The sequence below is a fragment of the Pseudophryne corroboree genome (assembly GCF_028390025.1).
Source record: "Pseudophryne corroboree isolate aPseCor3 chromosome 11 unlocalized genomic scaffold, aPseCor3.hap2 SUPER_11_unloc_5, whole genome shotgun sequence".
Lineage (NCBI taxonomy): Eukaryota > Metazoa > Chordata > Amphibia > Anura > Myobatrachidae > Pseudophryne > Pseudophryne corroboree.
In genome coordinates, this window is record NW_026967481.1 from 157286 (window position 1) to 174069 (window position 16784).

General features: G+C 49.5%; 1 protein-coding gene across 1 annotated transcript in view; it reads left to right on the top strand.

Annotated features, from left to right (window-relative positions):
- TMEM208 (transmembrane protein 208) overlaps nucleotides 1-16784 on the top strand; it is a 178104-nt gene that overhangs the window by 102819 nt on the left and 58501 nt on the right. The window contains exon 4 of the mRNA XM_063948700.1: nucleotides 5878-6014. Coding sequence (XP_063804770.1) covers nucleotides 5878-6014 — 137 coding nt within the window. The remainder of the gene's footprint in view (nucleotides 1-5877; nucleotides 6015-16784) is intronic.

The window sequence follows — 16784 nt, forward strand, 5'->3', positions numbered from 1 at the left end:
TGTGCAGAGAGAGTTTAGATTTGGGTGGGGTGTGTTCAAACTGAAATCTAAATTGCAGTGTAAAAATAAAGCAGACCGTATTTACCCTGCACAGAAAATAGGATTTTAATACCTACCGGTAAATACTTTTCTCTTAGACCGTAGAGGATGCTGGGGTCACTTCAAGAACCATGGGGTATAGACGGGATCCGCAGGAGACATGGGCACTTTAAGACTTTCAAATGGTGTGACTTGGCTCCTCCCTCTATGCCCCTCCTCCAGACTCCAGTTTAAGGAACTGTGCCCAGGGAGACGGACATTTCGAGGAAAGGATTTATTGTTAAACCACGGTGAGCATCATACCAGCTCACACCTCAAGCATGCCGCAGAACGTGGCATTCAACAGAACACCAGCCAACGGCATGAAAAATTAGTAGAAATATGCTGACAAAAATTGTAACACAACCTGTGTGTAACCACAACCAATAACTGCAGATACAGTACACACTGGGCGCCCAGCATCCTCTACGGACTAAGAGAAAAGGATTTACCGGTAGGTATTAAAATCCTATTTTCTCATACGTCCTAGAGGATGCTGGGGTCACTTCAAGAACCATGGGGTTATACCAAAGCTCTAGAACGGGCGGGAGAGTGCGGATGACTCTGCAGCACCGATTGACCAAACATGAGGTCCTCAGCGGCCAGGGTATCAAACTTGTAAAACATTTCAAAAGTGTTTGAACCCGACCAATCTTCTGCTCGGCAAAGTTGTATTGCCGAGAACCCCTGGGCAGCTGCCCTGGACAAGCCCACCCTTCTAGTAGAATGGGCCTTCTACAATCCAGCCGTGGAATGAGCATGCTGAATCACACTACAGATCCAGCGCGCAATGGTCTGCTTGGAAGCAGGACACCCAATGTTGTTGGGAACATACAGGACAAACAGAGCCTCTGTTTTCCTAATCCGAGCCGTCCAGGCGACATAATTTTCAAAGCTCTAACCACATCCAGAGACTTTGACTCATCGAAGGCGACAGTAGCCACAGGAACACAATAGGCCGGTTCCTGTAGAAAGAGGACAACCCCTTCGGTAGAAAACACTGACGTGTCTTCAATTCAGCTCTATCTTCATGAAAGATCAAATAAGGGCTCTTGTGAGATAAGGCCCCCAACTCAGACACCTGCCTATCAGATGCCAAGGCCAACAGGATGACCGCTTTTCAAGTGAGAAACAGCAACTTCACCTTCTGTAAAGGTTCAAACCCACGTGATTGAAGGAACTGCAACACCACATTAAGAAACCAAGGTGCCACTGGCGGCACAAATGGAAGGTAGATGCGCAACACGCCTTTCACGAAAGACTGAACTTCCGGAAGGGAAGCCAAAAGTTTTTGAAAGAAAATTGCCAATGCTGAAAACTGGACCTTTAATGGAGTCAAATTACCATACATGCTGCATTCCCTCCAGCCCGTAGGAAATGGAGAAAACACCCTAACTGAAACTCTTCCGTTGAAGCTTTCTTGGATTCACGCCAAGACACACATATTCACCAAAGACGGTGGTAACGTTTAGACGTTACATCTTTCCTGGCCTGAATAAGAGTGGGGATGACTCCCTTGGGAATACCCTTTCGGATTGGAATCCGGCGCTCAACTGCCATGCCGTCAAACGTAGCCGTGGTAAGCCCAGGTACACGCACGGCACCTACTGTAGTAGGTCCTCACGAAGAGGAAGAGCTCCAGGATCCTTTTTTTTTTTTTACTCCTAAAAATCTGGGCACCAAGCCCTCCTTGGCCTGTCTGGGCAATGAAATTTTGCCCGAAACCTCGTCGTTCTTATGATTCCGAGAACTTTTGGGAACAGTGTAAGTGGAGGGAATACATACACTGACCTGAATAGCCACTGGGTCACCAGTGCATCTATTGCTATTGTCTGAGAGTCTTTTGACCAAGAACAATATTTCTGAAGCTTCTCATTGAGACGAGATGTCATCATGTCTATTTGAGAAACTCCTCAAATACCTGTCACCTCTGTGAAGCCATCTTGGTGGAAGTTCCACTCTCCCGGCTGGAGATCGTGTCTGCTGAGGAAGTCTGCTTTCCAGTTATCCACTCCTGGAATGAAAATTACCGACCGAGCCCTTACATGTTTTCCTGTCCAGAGGAGGACCTTCGTCACCTCTGCCATTTCCGCTCTGCTTTTCATTTCGCCTTGCTGTTACATTATCCAACTGGATCTGCACAGGATGATCACCGTTTGTTGAAGACCTTTTGTAAATGGCTCTCAATTCCAGCATGTTCATGTGAAGGCATGTTTCCTGACTTTAGCATTTTCCATGGAAGTTTTTCCTTGAGTGACAGCTCCTCAGCCTCGGAAACTTCTATCCGTGGTTACCAGGACCCAGTCCTGAATTCCAAACCTGCGTCCCTCTAATAGGTGCGAGCTGTGTAGCCACCACAGGAGTGAAATCCTGGCTTTTGACAACAGGACTATCTTCCGGTGCATGTGTAGGTGGGATCCACTTTACCAACAGGTCCCACTGGAATACCCTGGCATGGAACCTGACAAACTGTATGGCCCCGTAGGCCGTCACCATATTAGCTCTAATGGATCGACACTCTTGATGGTTTCAAACTAGTATTACTATTTTCTGGATTTCCAGAGCCTTTTCCACCGGAAGAAAAACTCTCTGAACTTACCCTGTCCATAATCATCCCGCAAAACAAATAATCTTTCCTGAAAAATTTATGATCCAATGCGTTGTTGGAGTATGGACAGGGAGAGCGCGATGTTTTGTACCAAGCGCTCACTGGATCTCGCCTTTATCAGGAGATCTTCTAGATAAGGAAATATATTGACTCCTCCTTGACGCAGGAGGACCATTATCTCCACCAGCACCTTTGTGAAAACCCTTGGCGCCGTGGAGAAACCGAAAGGTAACGTCTGGATTGGTAATGGCAATCCTGAACCGCGAATCTCAGATAAGCCTGGTAAGGAGGATAAATGGGAACATGCAGGTAAGCATCCTTTACGTCAACTGACCCCCTGTAATCCCCCTCCTCCAGACTGGAGATCACTGCCCCCAGTGATTCCATCTTGAACTTGAACCGTTTCAAGTAGAGATTCAGATTATTATTATTTTTTGTGTTTTTTTTTTTAGGTTCAGGATCGGTCAGACCGAGCCGTCCGGTTTCGGAACTACAAAGAGGCTTGAATAAACCCCTCCCTTTGTTGTGACCCAGGCACCAGGACTACGCCCTGGTCCTGACATAAAATGTGAATTACCGTTATAAGTGCTTCTCTCTCTGGAAGAGACGCTGGCAAGGTCAATGTCAAAAATCGGCATGGGGAAACGTCTTGAAACCCCTGTTTGTATTTCTGGGACACTATTTGTAACATCCAGGGATCCAGGTCAGATTGACTCCAATCCTGACTGAGCAGTTTATAGACGTGCCCCCACCCGAGCTACCTCCTGCGAGGGATCCCCAGCGTCATGCTGTGGACTTGGCAGAAACAGGGGTAGACTTCTGTTCTTGGTAACCTGAAGTCGTTGCAGACATCTTTACGTCTCTTCCCCTTCCTGCGAATAAGGGGAAACGTGTTGCTGTACTTACTGGACCGAAAAAGGACTGCATGTGAGGGTGATCTTTTTTGCCGGTGCAGGTGCAGAGGGCAAAAATGTCGACTTACCTGCGGTAGCCACCGAGACTAATGCATCCAGTCCCTCGCCAAATAAGGCCTCACCTTTATATGGGAGAGCCTCCATATTTCTCCTTGGAACCTGCATCCGCGTTCCACTGGCGAATCCCCAACGCCCGCCGAGCCGATACCCCTATGGTAGCGGTTTGTGAACTCGAGTCCAATATCTTTCATCGCTTCTAGCAGGTATGCAGCAGCGTCTTTGATATTCCCTATCTTAAGGAGTATCTCATCTTTATCAATCGTGTCAATTTCTGATGACACGCTTTCTGACCATTTTTCAATAGCGCGACTCACCCACGCGCAGGTAATAGTGGGTCTGACCAGTGTACCATTAGTAACATAAATGGATTTCCAAGTAGTTTCCATCTTACTGTCTGCCGGCTCTTTTAGTGAAGCCGTGCCAGGTGCAGGGAGACTTGCCTTCTTTGTCAACCTGGACAGTGCACTGTCTAACACAGGGGGTGACTGCCGGGAAAGAATATATTAAGCACGTGGGAGGGAGTTGATCTATTTCCCTGGAGTCCCCATGGTCGACACAGGACTCAGAGTCCGTGTCGGTAGCAGTAGTCATAACATTTAAATGGACTTTATGTGACCCAGAGAGGGTCGCCTGCAGATGGAAGAACAGAATGCTGACAAACATATCTTCTACATATTCAGCATTAGATACAGCCTTATCTAATCTCCTATTGATATGATGCATACCACCACATATTTCATTCACCCATGCAGGCTCTTGGTGTGCTGGTAGCCTCACCACCTTACAACTCTGTGTCCCCAAACTGTTTTCTCCGTGAAGGAACTCCCTGCCTCAGATATGTCACCCACGTGTATCACACACACCTACAGACACCCTGGAACTAAAAGGGGACACAAAGAGGATTAGCCAGCTCACACCCCAGTGTAAACACACAAATCTGTGAAATATATCATAAACAGACCTGCAGCGCTTTATAATATAACATGATACAATACAAGCACCATATATCTCGCCCCCCCCCCCCTTTTTGCACCCTGATACAAGTCAGTAGTGAAGGGAGGACCAGCGTTTCTCATGAGGAGAAAATGGAGCTGAGTAGTGTGCTGGCTTAGTGAGGAAGAAGCCCCGCCCCCATAATGGCGCGCTTCACCCGCTCTTAATTAAATAATTAATTTCACTGGTGGTGGTAGGACAGTGTGTGTTTTTGCCCCTTTTGCCAAAAATGAGTGTTTTTTTCTGCCCAGGGCATCCCCCCCCACCCCCCCCTGCACCCTGCACCCTGCCTATGTATTGTGTGAGCTGTGAGGAGGAAGCTCCGGCCCCTCAATGGCGCGCTTCATCCCGCTTTTTTCCAACTAATATTTATACTGGTGGGGGTTAGGACAGTGCCTTGGCACTTATGTCCCCTCTTGCCAGTGCCTTTTTGAGGATTTATATGCTGCACCCTGCAGTGCCGATGTGTGTGGGAGCATGGCGCGCAGCGCGATCGCTGTGCGGTACCTCAGAAGCCGTCACTGAAGTCTTCTTTTCTTCTTCTACTCTCCTGTCTTCTGACTTCTGGCTCTGCAAGGGGGGTGACGGCGGGCTCTGGGAATGAACCCCTAGGCGTACCTAGTCTTCCAAACCCTCAGGAGCTAATGGTGTCCTGTAGCCAAAGAAGCAGAGCCTTGAAACTCACAGAAGTAGGTCTGACTTCTCTCCCCTAAGTCCCACGATGCAGGGAGACTGTTGCCAGCAGTTCTCCCTGAAAATAAAAAACCTAACATAAAGTCTTTCAGAGAAACTCAGTAGAGCGCCTCAGAGTGCATCCAGTCTGCCTGGGCACAGATTCTAAACTGGAGTCTGGAGGAGGGGCATAGAGGGAGGAGCCAGGTCACACCCCTTTGAAAGTCTTAAAGTGTCCATGTCTCCTGCGGATCCCGTCTATACCCCATGGTTCTTGAAGTGACCCCAGCATCCTCTAGGACGTATGAGAAACAATATAACCCACCCAAATCTAACTCACTCTGCACATGTTATATCTGCCACACCTGCAGTGCAGCCCAACATCTAACACTCTCTGCACGTTACATCTGCCCCCCCCCCCCTTGCAGTGCACATGGTTTTGCCCATCAGCTTACAAATTTGCTGCTGCGATCAGGTCTGAATTAGGTCTAATGTCAGCATCCTGTTCTGTGTTTACAAGTCTCTTACAACACGTTCTGTTTTATCTCACAGGCCACGTTGGCTTTCAGTGGTGTGATTTATGCAGTTGCATATCGTTCTATGCGTAGCATGGCCCATGCATCCTTCTCTGAAGATGGAAACCTGCTGGACGGCGGAATAGATCTGAACATGGAGCAAGGAATGGCTGAGTGAGTGTGTGACCATCAACGGTGATGTTATCCAGTGCACCCTGTCCTGCTACTAATGTCTGCGCTTTCCCTCTGTCCTTACATACAGCTGTAACTACCGCAGTCATTAGCTGGCGACCATACATCTTATACAAGCAGTGCTCCCAATAACTAAATGTCCCTATTAGATTCATCAATTTCCAGCAGAAATAGTATAACTCCTTCTGTCTCCCCATAGGACCGCTCAGTGTTGTAGTTCTATCCCTCTAGTGAATGCTGCTAGTAAGTAGTGTGAAGGACCATACACACTTGCCGATAAAATGAGCGGCGTCGCTCCTTTTCCCCCTTCCTGAGCGACGGCGCTCATTTTCTCCCTTCCTGAGCGACGTCGTTCCTTTTCCCCCTTCCTGAGCGACGTCGCTTCTTTTCCCCCTTCCTGAGCGACGTCGCTCCTTTTCCCCCTTCCTGAGAGACGGCGCTCATTTTCTCCCTTCCTGAGCGACGGCGCTCATTTTTCCCCTTCCTGAGCGACGTCGTTCCTTTTCCCCCTTCCTGAGCCGACGTCGCTTCTTTCTCTAAAGTCCTAGTGGATGCTGGGGACTCCGTAAGGACCATGGGGAATAGACGGGCTCCGCAGGAGACAGGGCACTCTAAGAAAGAATTGGAACTACTGGTGTGCACTGGCTCCTCCCTCTATGTCCCTCCTCCAGACCTCAGTTAGAATCTGTGCCCGGTCAGAGCTGGGTGCACCTTAGTGAGCTCTCCTGAGCTTGCTAATAAGAAAGTATTTTATTAGGATTTTTTATTTTCAGAGAGATCTGCTGGCAACAGACTCTCTGCTACGTGGGACTGAGGGGAGAGAAGCAAACTTACTAACTGCGGATAGGTCGTGCTTCTTAGGCTACTGGACACCATTAGCTCCAGAGGGATCGAACACAGGAACTCACCCTTGGTCGTCCGATCCAGGAGCCGCGACGCCGTCCCCCTCGCAGAGCCAGAAGACAGAAGCCGGCGAGTGAAGCAAGAAGACATCAAAATCGGCGGCAGAAGACTCCTGTCTTCATATGAGGTAGCGCACAGCACTGCAGCTGTGCGCCATTGCTCCCACACTAACCCACACACTCCGGTCACTGTAGAGTGCAGGGCGCAGGGGGGGGCGCCCTGGGCAGCAATTGAGTACCTCCTGGCAAAATAGAGCATATATACAGCTGGGCACTGTATATATGCATGAGCCCCCGCCATTATTTTTCACAAAATCGCGGGACAGAAGCCCGCCGCTGAGGGGGTGGGGCTTCTTCCTCAGCACTCACCAGCGGCATTTTCTCTCCACAGCTCCGCTGAGAGGAAGCTCCCCAGGCTCTCCCCTGCAGTATCACGGTAGAAAGAGGGTAAAAAGAGAGGGGGGGCACATAAATTTAGCGCAAAATCACTAATACAGCAGCTACTGGGTAAACACGAAGTTACTGTGTAATTCCTGGGTTATATAGCGCTGGGGTGTGTGCTGGCATACTCTCTCTCTGTCTCTCCAAAAGGCCTTGTGGGGGTCCTGTCCTCATATAGAGCATTCCCTGTGTGTGTGGTGTGTCGGTACAATTGTGTCGACATGTTTGACGAGGAAGGCTATGTGGAAGCAGAGCAGGTGCAGATGAATGTGGGGTCTCCGCCGACGGCGCCGACACCTGATTGGATGGATATGTGGAAGGTGTTAAATGATAATGTAAACTCCTTGCATAAAAGGTTGGATAAAGCTGAAGCCTTGGGACAGTCAGGGTCTCAACCCATGCCTGATCCTACAGCGCAGAGGCCGTCAGGGTCTCAGAAGCGCCCACTATCCCAGATTGTTGACACAGATATCGACACGGATTCTGACTCCAGTGTCGATGGCGATGATGCAAAATTGCAGCCTAAAATGGCTAAAGCCATCCGCTACATGATTATAGCTATGAAGGATGTATTGCACATATCAGAGGTAAACCCTGTCCCTGACAAGAGGGTTTATATGTTTGGGGAAAAAAGGCAAGAAGTGACTTTTCCCCCTTCACATGAGTTAAATGAGTTATGTGATAAAGCTTGGGATTCTCCTGATAGGAAAGTGCAGATTTCCAAACGGTTACTTATGGCGTATCCTTTCCCGCCAACGGACAGGTTACGCTGGGAATCCTCCCCTAGGGTAGACACAGCTTTGACACGCTTATCTAAGAAGGTGGCCCTGCCGTCACAGGATACGACCTCCCTAAAAGATCCTGCGGATAGGAAGCAGGAAGGTATCCTGAAGTCCGTTTATACACATTCAGGTACCCTACTGAGGCCGGCAATTGCGTCGGCCTGGATGTGTAGTGCTGTAGCAGCATGGACAGATACTCTGTCTGAGGAACTTGATACCTTGGACAAGGATACTATATTACTGACCCTTGGGCATATAAAAGACGCTGTCCTATATATGAGGGATGCCCAGAGAGACATTTGCCTACTGGACTCTAGAATAAATGCAATGTCAATTTCTGCCAGAAGGGTCCTGTGGACTCGGCAATGGACAGGCGATGCCGATTCAAAGAGGCACATGGAGGTTTTACCTTACAAGGGTGAGGAATTGTTTGGGGAGGGTCTCTCGGACCTGGTCTCAACAGCTACTGCTGGAAGTCAAATTTTTTGCCATATATTCCCTCACAACCGAAGAAAGCACCGTATTACCAAATGCAGTCCTTTCGATCGCAAAGAGGCAAGAAAGTCCGAGGTGCGTCTTTTCTTGCCAGAGGCAGGGGTAGAGGAAAGAAGCTGTACAATACAGCTAGTTCCCAGGAACAGAAGTCCTCCCCGGCTTCCACTAAATCCACCGCATGACGCTGGGGCTCCACAGGCGGAGCCAGGCGCGGTGGGGGCGCGTCTCCGAAATTTCAGCCACCAGTTGGTTCGCTCACAGGTGGATCCCTGGGCTATACAGATTGTGTCTCAGGGATACAAGCTGGAATTCGAAGTGATGCCCCCTCACCGTTACCTCAAATCGGCCCTGCCAGCTTCCCCCATAGAAAGGGAAGTAGTGTTAGCGGCAATTCTCAAATTATATCTCCAGCAGGTGGTGGTACAGGTTCCCCTCTCTCAACAGGGAAGGGGTTACTATTCCACAATGTTTGTGGTTCCGAAACCGGACGGTTCGGTCAGACCCATATTGAATTTAAAATCCCTGAACATTTACCTGAAAAGGTTCAAGTTCAAGATGGAATCGCTCAGGGCGGTTATTGCGAGCCTGGAAGAGGGGGATTTTATGGTGTCTCTGGACATAAAGGATGCTTACCTGCATGTCCCCATTTATCCACCTCATCAGGAGTACCTCAGATTTGTGGTACAGGACTGTCATTACTAATTCCAGATGTTGCCGTTTGGTCTGTCCACGGCACCGAGAATATTTACCAAGATAATGTCAGAAATGATGGTGCTTCTGCGGAAGCAAGGAGTTACAATTTTCCCATACTTGGACGATCTCCTCATAAAGGCGAGGTCCAGAGAGCAGTTGCTGATCAGCGTAGCACACTCTTGGGAGGTGTTACAACAGCACGGCTAGATTCTGAATATTCCAAAGTCGCAGCTGATTCCTACGACGAGACTGCCCTTCCTGGGCATGATTCTGGACACAGACCAGAAGAAGGTGTTTCTCCCGGAGGAGAAGGTCCAGGAGCTCGTGACTCTGGTCAGAGACCTCTTAAAGCCAAAACGGGTGTCGGTGCATCAATGCACGCAAGTCCTGGGAAAGATGGTGGCGTCATACGAAGCCATTCCCTTCGGCAGGTTCCATGCGAGGACATTTCAGTGGGATCTGTTGGACAAGTGGTCCGGATCGCATCTTCAGATGCATCGGCTGATCACCCTATCCCCCAGGGCCAGGGCGTCTCTTCTGTGGTGGCTGCAGAGTGCTCACCTTCTCGAGGGCCGCAGGTTCGGCATACAGGACTGGGTCCTGGTGACCACGGATGCAAGCCTCCGAGGGTGGGGGGCAGTCACTCAGGGAAGAAACTTCCAGGGGCTGTGGTCAAGTCAGGAGACTTGTCTGCACATCAATATCCTGGAACTAAGGGCCATATACAACGCCCTGAGTCAAGCGGAGCCTCTGCTTCGCAACCAACCGGTGCTGATTCAGTCAGACAACATCACCGCAGTGGCTCATGTAAACCGCCAGGGCGGCACAAGAAGCAGGGTGGCGATGGCAGAAGCCACCAGAATTCTTCGCTGGGCGAAGAATCACGTGCAAGCACTGTCAGCAGTGTTCATTCCGGGAGTGGACAACTGGGAAGCAGACTTCCTCAGCAGGCACGACCTCCACCCGGGAGAGTGGGGACTTCATCAAGAAGTCTTCACACAGATTACAAATCGATGGGAACTGCCACAGGTGGACATGATGGCATCCCGCCTCAACAAAAAGCTACAAAGGTATTGCGCCAGGTCAAGAGACCCTCAGGCGATAGCTGTGGACGCACTAGTGAAACCGTGGGTGTTCCAGTCGGTTTATGTGTTTCCTCCTCTTCCTCTCTTACCCAAGGTGCTGAGAATCGTAAGAAAAAGAAGAGTGAGAACAATACTCATTGTCCCGGATTGGCCAAGAAGGACTTGGTACCCGGAACTGCAAGAAATGCTCACAGAGGACCCATGGCCTCTGCCTCTCAGACAGGATCTGTTGCAACAGGGCCCTGTCTGTTCCAAGACTTACCGCGGCTGCGTTTGACGGTATGGCGGTTGAACGCCGGATCCTAGCGGAAAAAAGGCATTTCGGATGAAGTTATTCCTACGCTGATAAAGGCTAGGAAGGACGTGACAGCAAAACATTATCACCGTATATGGCGAAAATATGTTGCTTGGTGTGAGGCCAGGAAGGCCCCTACAGAGGAATTCCAGCTGGGCCGTTTCCTTCACTTCCTACAGTCGGGAGTGACTATGGGCTTAAAATTAGGGTCCATAAAGGTCCAGATTTCGGCCCTATCCATTTTCTTTCAAAAGGAACTGGCTTCTCTTCCTGAGGTTCAGACGTTTGTAAAGGGAGTGCTGCATATTCAGCCCCCTTTTGTGCCACCAGTGGCACCTTGGGATCTTAACGTGGTGTTGTTTCCTAAAATCTCACTGGTTTGAGCCACTTAAGACCGTGGAGTTAAAGTATCTCACGTGGACAGTGGTCATGCTATTGGCCTTAGCTTCGGCTAGGCGTGTGTCAGAATTGGCGGCTTTGTCATGTAAAAGCCCCTATCTGGTTTTCCATATGGACAGGGCAGAATTACGGACTCGTCCGCAATTTCTGCCGAAGGTGGTGTCATCTTTTCATTTGAACCAACCTATTGTGGTGCCTGCGGCTACTCGTGACTTGGAGGATTCCAAGTTACTAGATGTAGTCAGGGCTTTGAAGCTTTATGTAGCCAGAACGGCTGGAGTCAGGAAAACTGACTCGCTGTTTGTCCTGTATGCATCCAACAAGCTGGGTGCTCCTGCTTCAAAACAAACTATTGCTCGCTGGATCTGTAACACGATTCAGCAGGCTCATTCTGCGGCTGGATTGCCGCATCCAAAATCTGTAAAAGCTGCCCGAGGGGTCTCGGCATTACAGCTTTGCCGAGCAGCTACTTGGTCGGGTTCAAACACGTTTGCAAAATTCTACAAGTTTGATACCCTGGCTGAGGAGGACCTTGTGTTTGCTCATTCGGTGCTGCAGAGTCATCCGCACTCTCCCGCCCGTTTGGGAGCTTTGGTATAATCCCCATGGTCCTTACGGAGTCCCCAGCATCCACTAGGACGTTAGAGAAAATAAGATTTTTCTTACCGGTAAAGCTATTTCTCGTAGTCCGTAGTGGATGCTGGGCGCCCGTCCCAAGTGCGGACTTCTTCTGCAATACTTGTATATAGTTATTGCTTAACTAAGGGTTATGTTATGTTTGCATCAGATTGTCTGATGCTCTGTTGTTGTTCATACTGTTAACTGGGTAAGTTATCACAAGTTATACAGTGTGATTGGTGTGGCTGGTATGAGTCTTACCCTGGATTCCAAAATCCTTTCCTTGTACTGTCAGCTCTTCCGGGCACAGTTTCCTTAACTGAGGTCTGGAGGAGGGACATAGAGGGAGGAGCCAGTGCACACCAGTAGTTCTAATTCTTTCTTAGAGTGCCCTGTCTCCTGCGGAGCCTGTCTATTCCCCATGGTCCTTACTGAGTCCCCAGCATCCACTACGGACTACGAGAAATAGATTTACCGGTAAGTAAATTCTTATTTTTCCCCCTTCCTGAGCAACGGCGCTCATTTTCCCCCTTCCTGAGCGACGGCGCTCCTTTTCCCCCTTCCTGAGCGACGGCGCTCCTTTTCCCCCTTCCTGAGCGACGTCGCTCCTTTTCCCCCTTCCTGAGCGACGTCGCTCCTTTTCCCCCTTCCTGAGCGACGTCGCTCCTTTTCCCCCTTCCTGAGCGACGTCGCTCCTTTTCCCCCTTCCTGAGCGACGTCGCTCCTTTTCCCCCTTCCTGAGCGACGTCGCTCCTTTTCCCCCTTCCTGAGCGACGTCGCTCCTTTTCCCCCTTCCTGAGCGACGTCGCTCCTTTTCCCCCTTCCTGAGCGACGTCGCTCCTTTTCTCCCTTCCTGAGCGACGTCGCTCCTTTTCCCCCTTCCTGAGCGACGTCGCTCCTTTTCCCCCTTCCTGAGCGACGTCGCTCCTTTTCCCCCTTCCTGAGCGACGTCGCTCCTTTTCCCCCTTCCTGAGCGACGTCGCTCCTTTTCTCGGCCAGCATGTATGCAACCAGCGACGATCGGTGCACGGCCCCGCGGAACGCCAACGATCACCACTGACAGCAGTTCATGCATGCTCGATCTGGACTGTCGACCAGGAGCTGTATGCACGGCCATCGGCTGTGTGACGTCACTGAGCGATATGAGCTGTCAACCGCCCGGCCCGGGAGGGGAAACACTAGACGTCGTCACTCATAGAGCGACGTCATCTAGTGTGTATGGAGCGTAAGATGACACAGTCCTTCTGGGTGGCTAGCACTTCCCCAACTACTCCCTCATTACAGGATGGGTGGCCCCTTGTATATAACACCGCCCCCTCTGACAGATTCCTAGGGTCCAAATGTATTAAGCTTTAACAAGAGATAAAGTGTAGATGGATAAAGAGAGATAAAGTACCAGCCAATTAGCTCCTGTCATTTCTCCTGCAGGGTCCACAGTGGTATCCACAGGTTAAACATTGAGATATGAGGTAGCGTCAGCGGAATGGCACCAACGATCAAATCTTTCGGCCTCCCAGAATACAAGGGGCCAGTCTCCTGTATCCCTGGCTCAGGCAATTCAGTTTTTTGTTTGGTGCGGCAGGAGCTGGACCATGGTCTCGGGCAGCTGATTTTTTGGCAGCCATAAGCTTTATTTTCTTTAATTTTATTTTTATAGTCTTATTCCTTCTAAACGATCTTTCAAAAAAAGCGTCCTATATGTACTTTAGAAAAAGTCACTCCAACAACTCTACGCCGGTTGGCCACAACGCTTACCCACGTGTACAGTGCTTTCGGCGGGCGTCAGTGAGGATGTACTAACAAGTCCAGCTGACGTTACCAGGTTGTGGCTGGAGAACGGGGAGAAGGTAAGGCGTCGGTTCCGCTTAGCGGGTTAAGACAGCCGCACTGTTTTCGGGAGGAGACTACCGAACAGTCGCTGACACGGCTGCCACCTCAGGTGCACCAGTGATAGGCCTCAGGTATTATAGGATCTAGGGATTAGGAAGAGACCGTGATCCCTGGGGTTGATGTCAGCAGTGGGGAGTAAGGCGCTCCCCTGGTCACCCCTCCCCCGGTTCATGACCAGTTTCCTGCTTCCAGCTGAGACGCTAGATATCTAACTGACCCAGTCGCAGCATAGGCAGCTGTGTCACTGATGGCGTATGTGTTCACTATCTGTGTTTTGGATCCATTCAGCATTTGCTAGCGTATTTGATCGATCCAGGAAGCGGGGTTAAGTCTTCCTGTATCCCGCTCTCCTGAGGCAGGTGATACAGCACTTAGTCTCTACCTACCATTGGGGTAAGAGTATTTGGATAAGTGCCTGATGCATATGAGTCTAGTAAACATTTTCTGCTGTTTCTTCCGCTTTGCGACTGAATACGTTAAAAGTCCTATATAAGGTTGTGGCCGGAGACCCCCCAGCCACATGTGTAATGGCGGCCGCGGCACTGAAGGGGTTAACACTCACTGCCTGGCGCCATTTTGCAGGACAATGGGCGCTTGGCGCCACTTTTAAAATGCACTGGCACTAGGAGCCATCTTTGAAATATGTTATGGGCTAGGCGCTGAGTATTCAAATAAAATGTATTTTTAAGGGCCGCGGCCCCAGACCTCTCCAGCGGCCGCAGCAATGAATGCAAAACCCCCAGTGCGCCGGGGGAGAGTGGAGCCACTGCACCGCCCACCAGGGTGACCAGGCTATGTATTGTACAAGTGTACAAAGTGTATTTAAATGTATTTTAAAGGGAAATGCGCTTACTTGGTGGTTGTGTCCCAGGAGGGGTTATCCAGGACTGTGCAGACTGTTGGATTCCCCCAGTCCTTTTCCCCAAAAACGGAATGCCTTCCCCTCTGGCCTCCCACATGAAAGTAGCATAGGGAGAGAGAGGAGCATCTCAGCTTTAAAACAAGCTAAGTGATTCCCTGGAGCTCCATAGGGATCCCCCTCTGCGGGTAAAAAAAACCCTGACCGGGGATCTAGGCTGCCCATCTCTGGAGCCCGATTTCAGGCTAGAGAGGGTGAGCTGGGTCCTCTGTCAGATTTCTGGAAGTAGTTTAGGCGGGAAAACTTCCCCCAGCCTAGACCGAGCGACACCAGGGAGGGAACCAACACTCCAGGGGGGGGGGCGGTCAAAGGAGAGTACCACTCCCCACTGTTCATAGAGAACAATGTTAAAGGTGAGGATGCCTGGTGCATGCCCCGCCCATGATTGTACAGTGATTGGTTGAGAACAACAGGGTAGGCTTATCCCCTGTGGTATGCGTATTGGAGTAAGATAAAAGGAGGGCTGCTGCCCTGGCTAAAGGTGTATTATACCATCTTCTTTCTGCTGAGAACATCATGCTGTATTGCAGTCACTCTAGAAATAGGAAAGAGTCTTTTTTTAAGACTATTTGAGCAAATAAACATCTGCCTCAAGACGACCGCTTCATCTTGTGACTAGCAGGGGTATGCCAAACATAGCTCCGTTCTCCGGCTGTTTTGGGTACACCCAGCGTCTCCAAGCTCCGCCTCTGCCTGCTACCGTGCCGTGCTTGGGCAAACAACCAATGGGGATTCGTCAACACCACATAGGTATGGTAAGACATCGTGTTGACGCATACAGAGCAGGACCGTGGTTCCAGACGCCACGGCAAGGAGGAGTCTGGTGGTGGCAGCATAGTACCCACCCACTGCGCAATGGGTGGAGTCAGTAACAGGTGGTTACTGACAGTTAGCGGGAATCCCCTAATTGACCAGGTACCATGTGACCTAAACTCCTTTCTGTGACGTGGGACGCGAGGCGGTCTGGGCTTTTGGAACCATCCGTAACACAAAGGTAATGCAGTAATATGTTTCTCCTACATACATGAAATGTATCTGTAGTTGAATATGCTCATATTATTTATTATCCTAATTGCTAGTGTGGCTGCTGACCTTGACTATACTATATTTCTGTCAGTTTTGCGGTCTTTGTATATCCGATCCTCAATGCTGGTGCAAGGCAGGGAGGGATCGTATTGTATATCACTTTAGCAAGCTTAAAGTGAATACCATCACAAATTGTGTAGTGATTTGTTTACTATGTCCAAGAGGCAAGGGTGAATAGGATATACTCTCCACAGCAGCACCAACATTGATATCATGTTTGTCGTGCAAAGCAGGGTTAACCTCTCAAGATCTGGTACAAAATGGATTTTGTGCAAATTGTTATGGCTTCCACCAAGGCCTCCTTAATAATCCAAGGCAGGTACAGGTTCAATCTGAACCTCCATGGGCTTCTTTTGCACAAACATCCAATATAGCTGACTGATAATACCAGTTCCCATACCAAGGATAGGTTACCCAGTTAACCTTTACATTCAACATTCCCCCTGGGTCTTATCACATCCAGTCCAGGAATCTGCAGCCTTTCAATAAAAACAGGCTGAAAGGCCTGTGGAAAGTAAATCACACAGACATGAAACAATGTCTTCACAGTCTACACATGTTTCAGAAGGGGACACTTCCGAGGATGAGGATGATTCCTAGAATTCTGGGTCTGCATACAGAGATGAGGATGAAGGTCCCAGCTCAGTAGATATACCCGAGCTAATTAATGCTATGAAAGCCATTCTATTCTTAGATGAGGCAGCAGAGCCTTTGTTAAAATCCAGGGCACCTGTGTTTAAACATCCCAAAACGGTCAGAACTGGATTTCTGGAGTCAGAACAGCTGACGGAAATCATGCAAGAGGCTTGGGTCATACACGGTAAGAAGTTCAGAATTCCTAAAAAAAAACCATATATCTTTCTGTCCGTTACATCATTTAATAATGTTGAAGGCAGAGGTAAATGTAGATTTACGCACCAACTGAATGATATGCTTATCTACTTTGGGAGCCACCTCCCTTTTCAAACAGTCCCCAGTCTGAAGAGGATAATGAGAATTCAATTTTTTTTAGGAATCAGGAGCAGTTGTTAGGCCGGCAATTGCTTCAGCCTGGATGGCGAAAGCAGTGGCGCCCTGAGCTGATGCATTAGAAGACAATCTGTCATTGGCGTCTAGAAAATAAAAGTCCCATAATGCACATATTAAA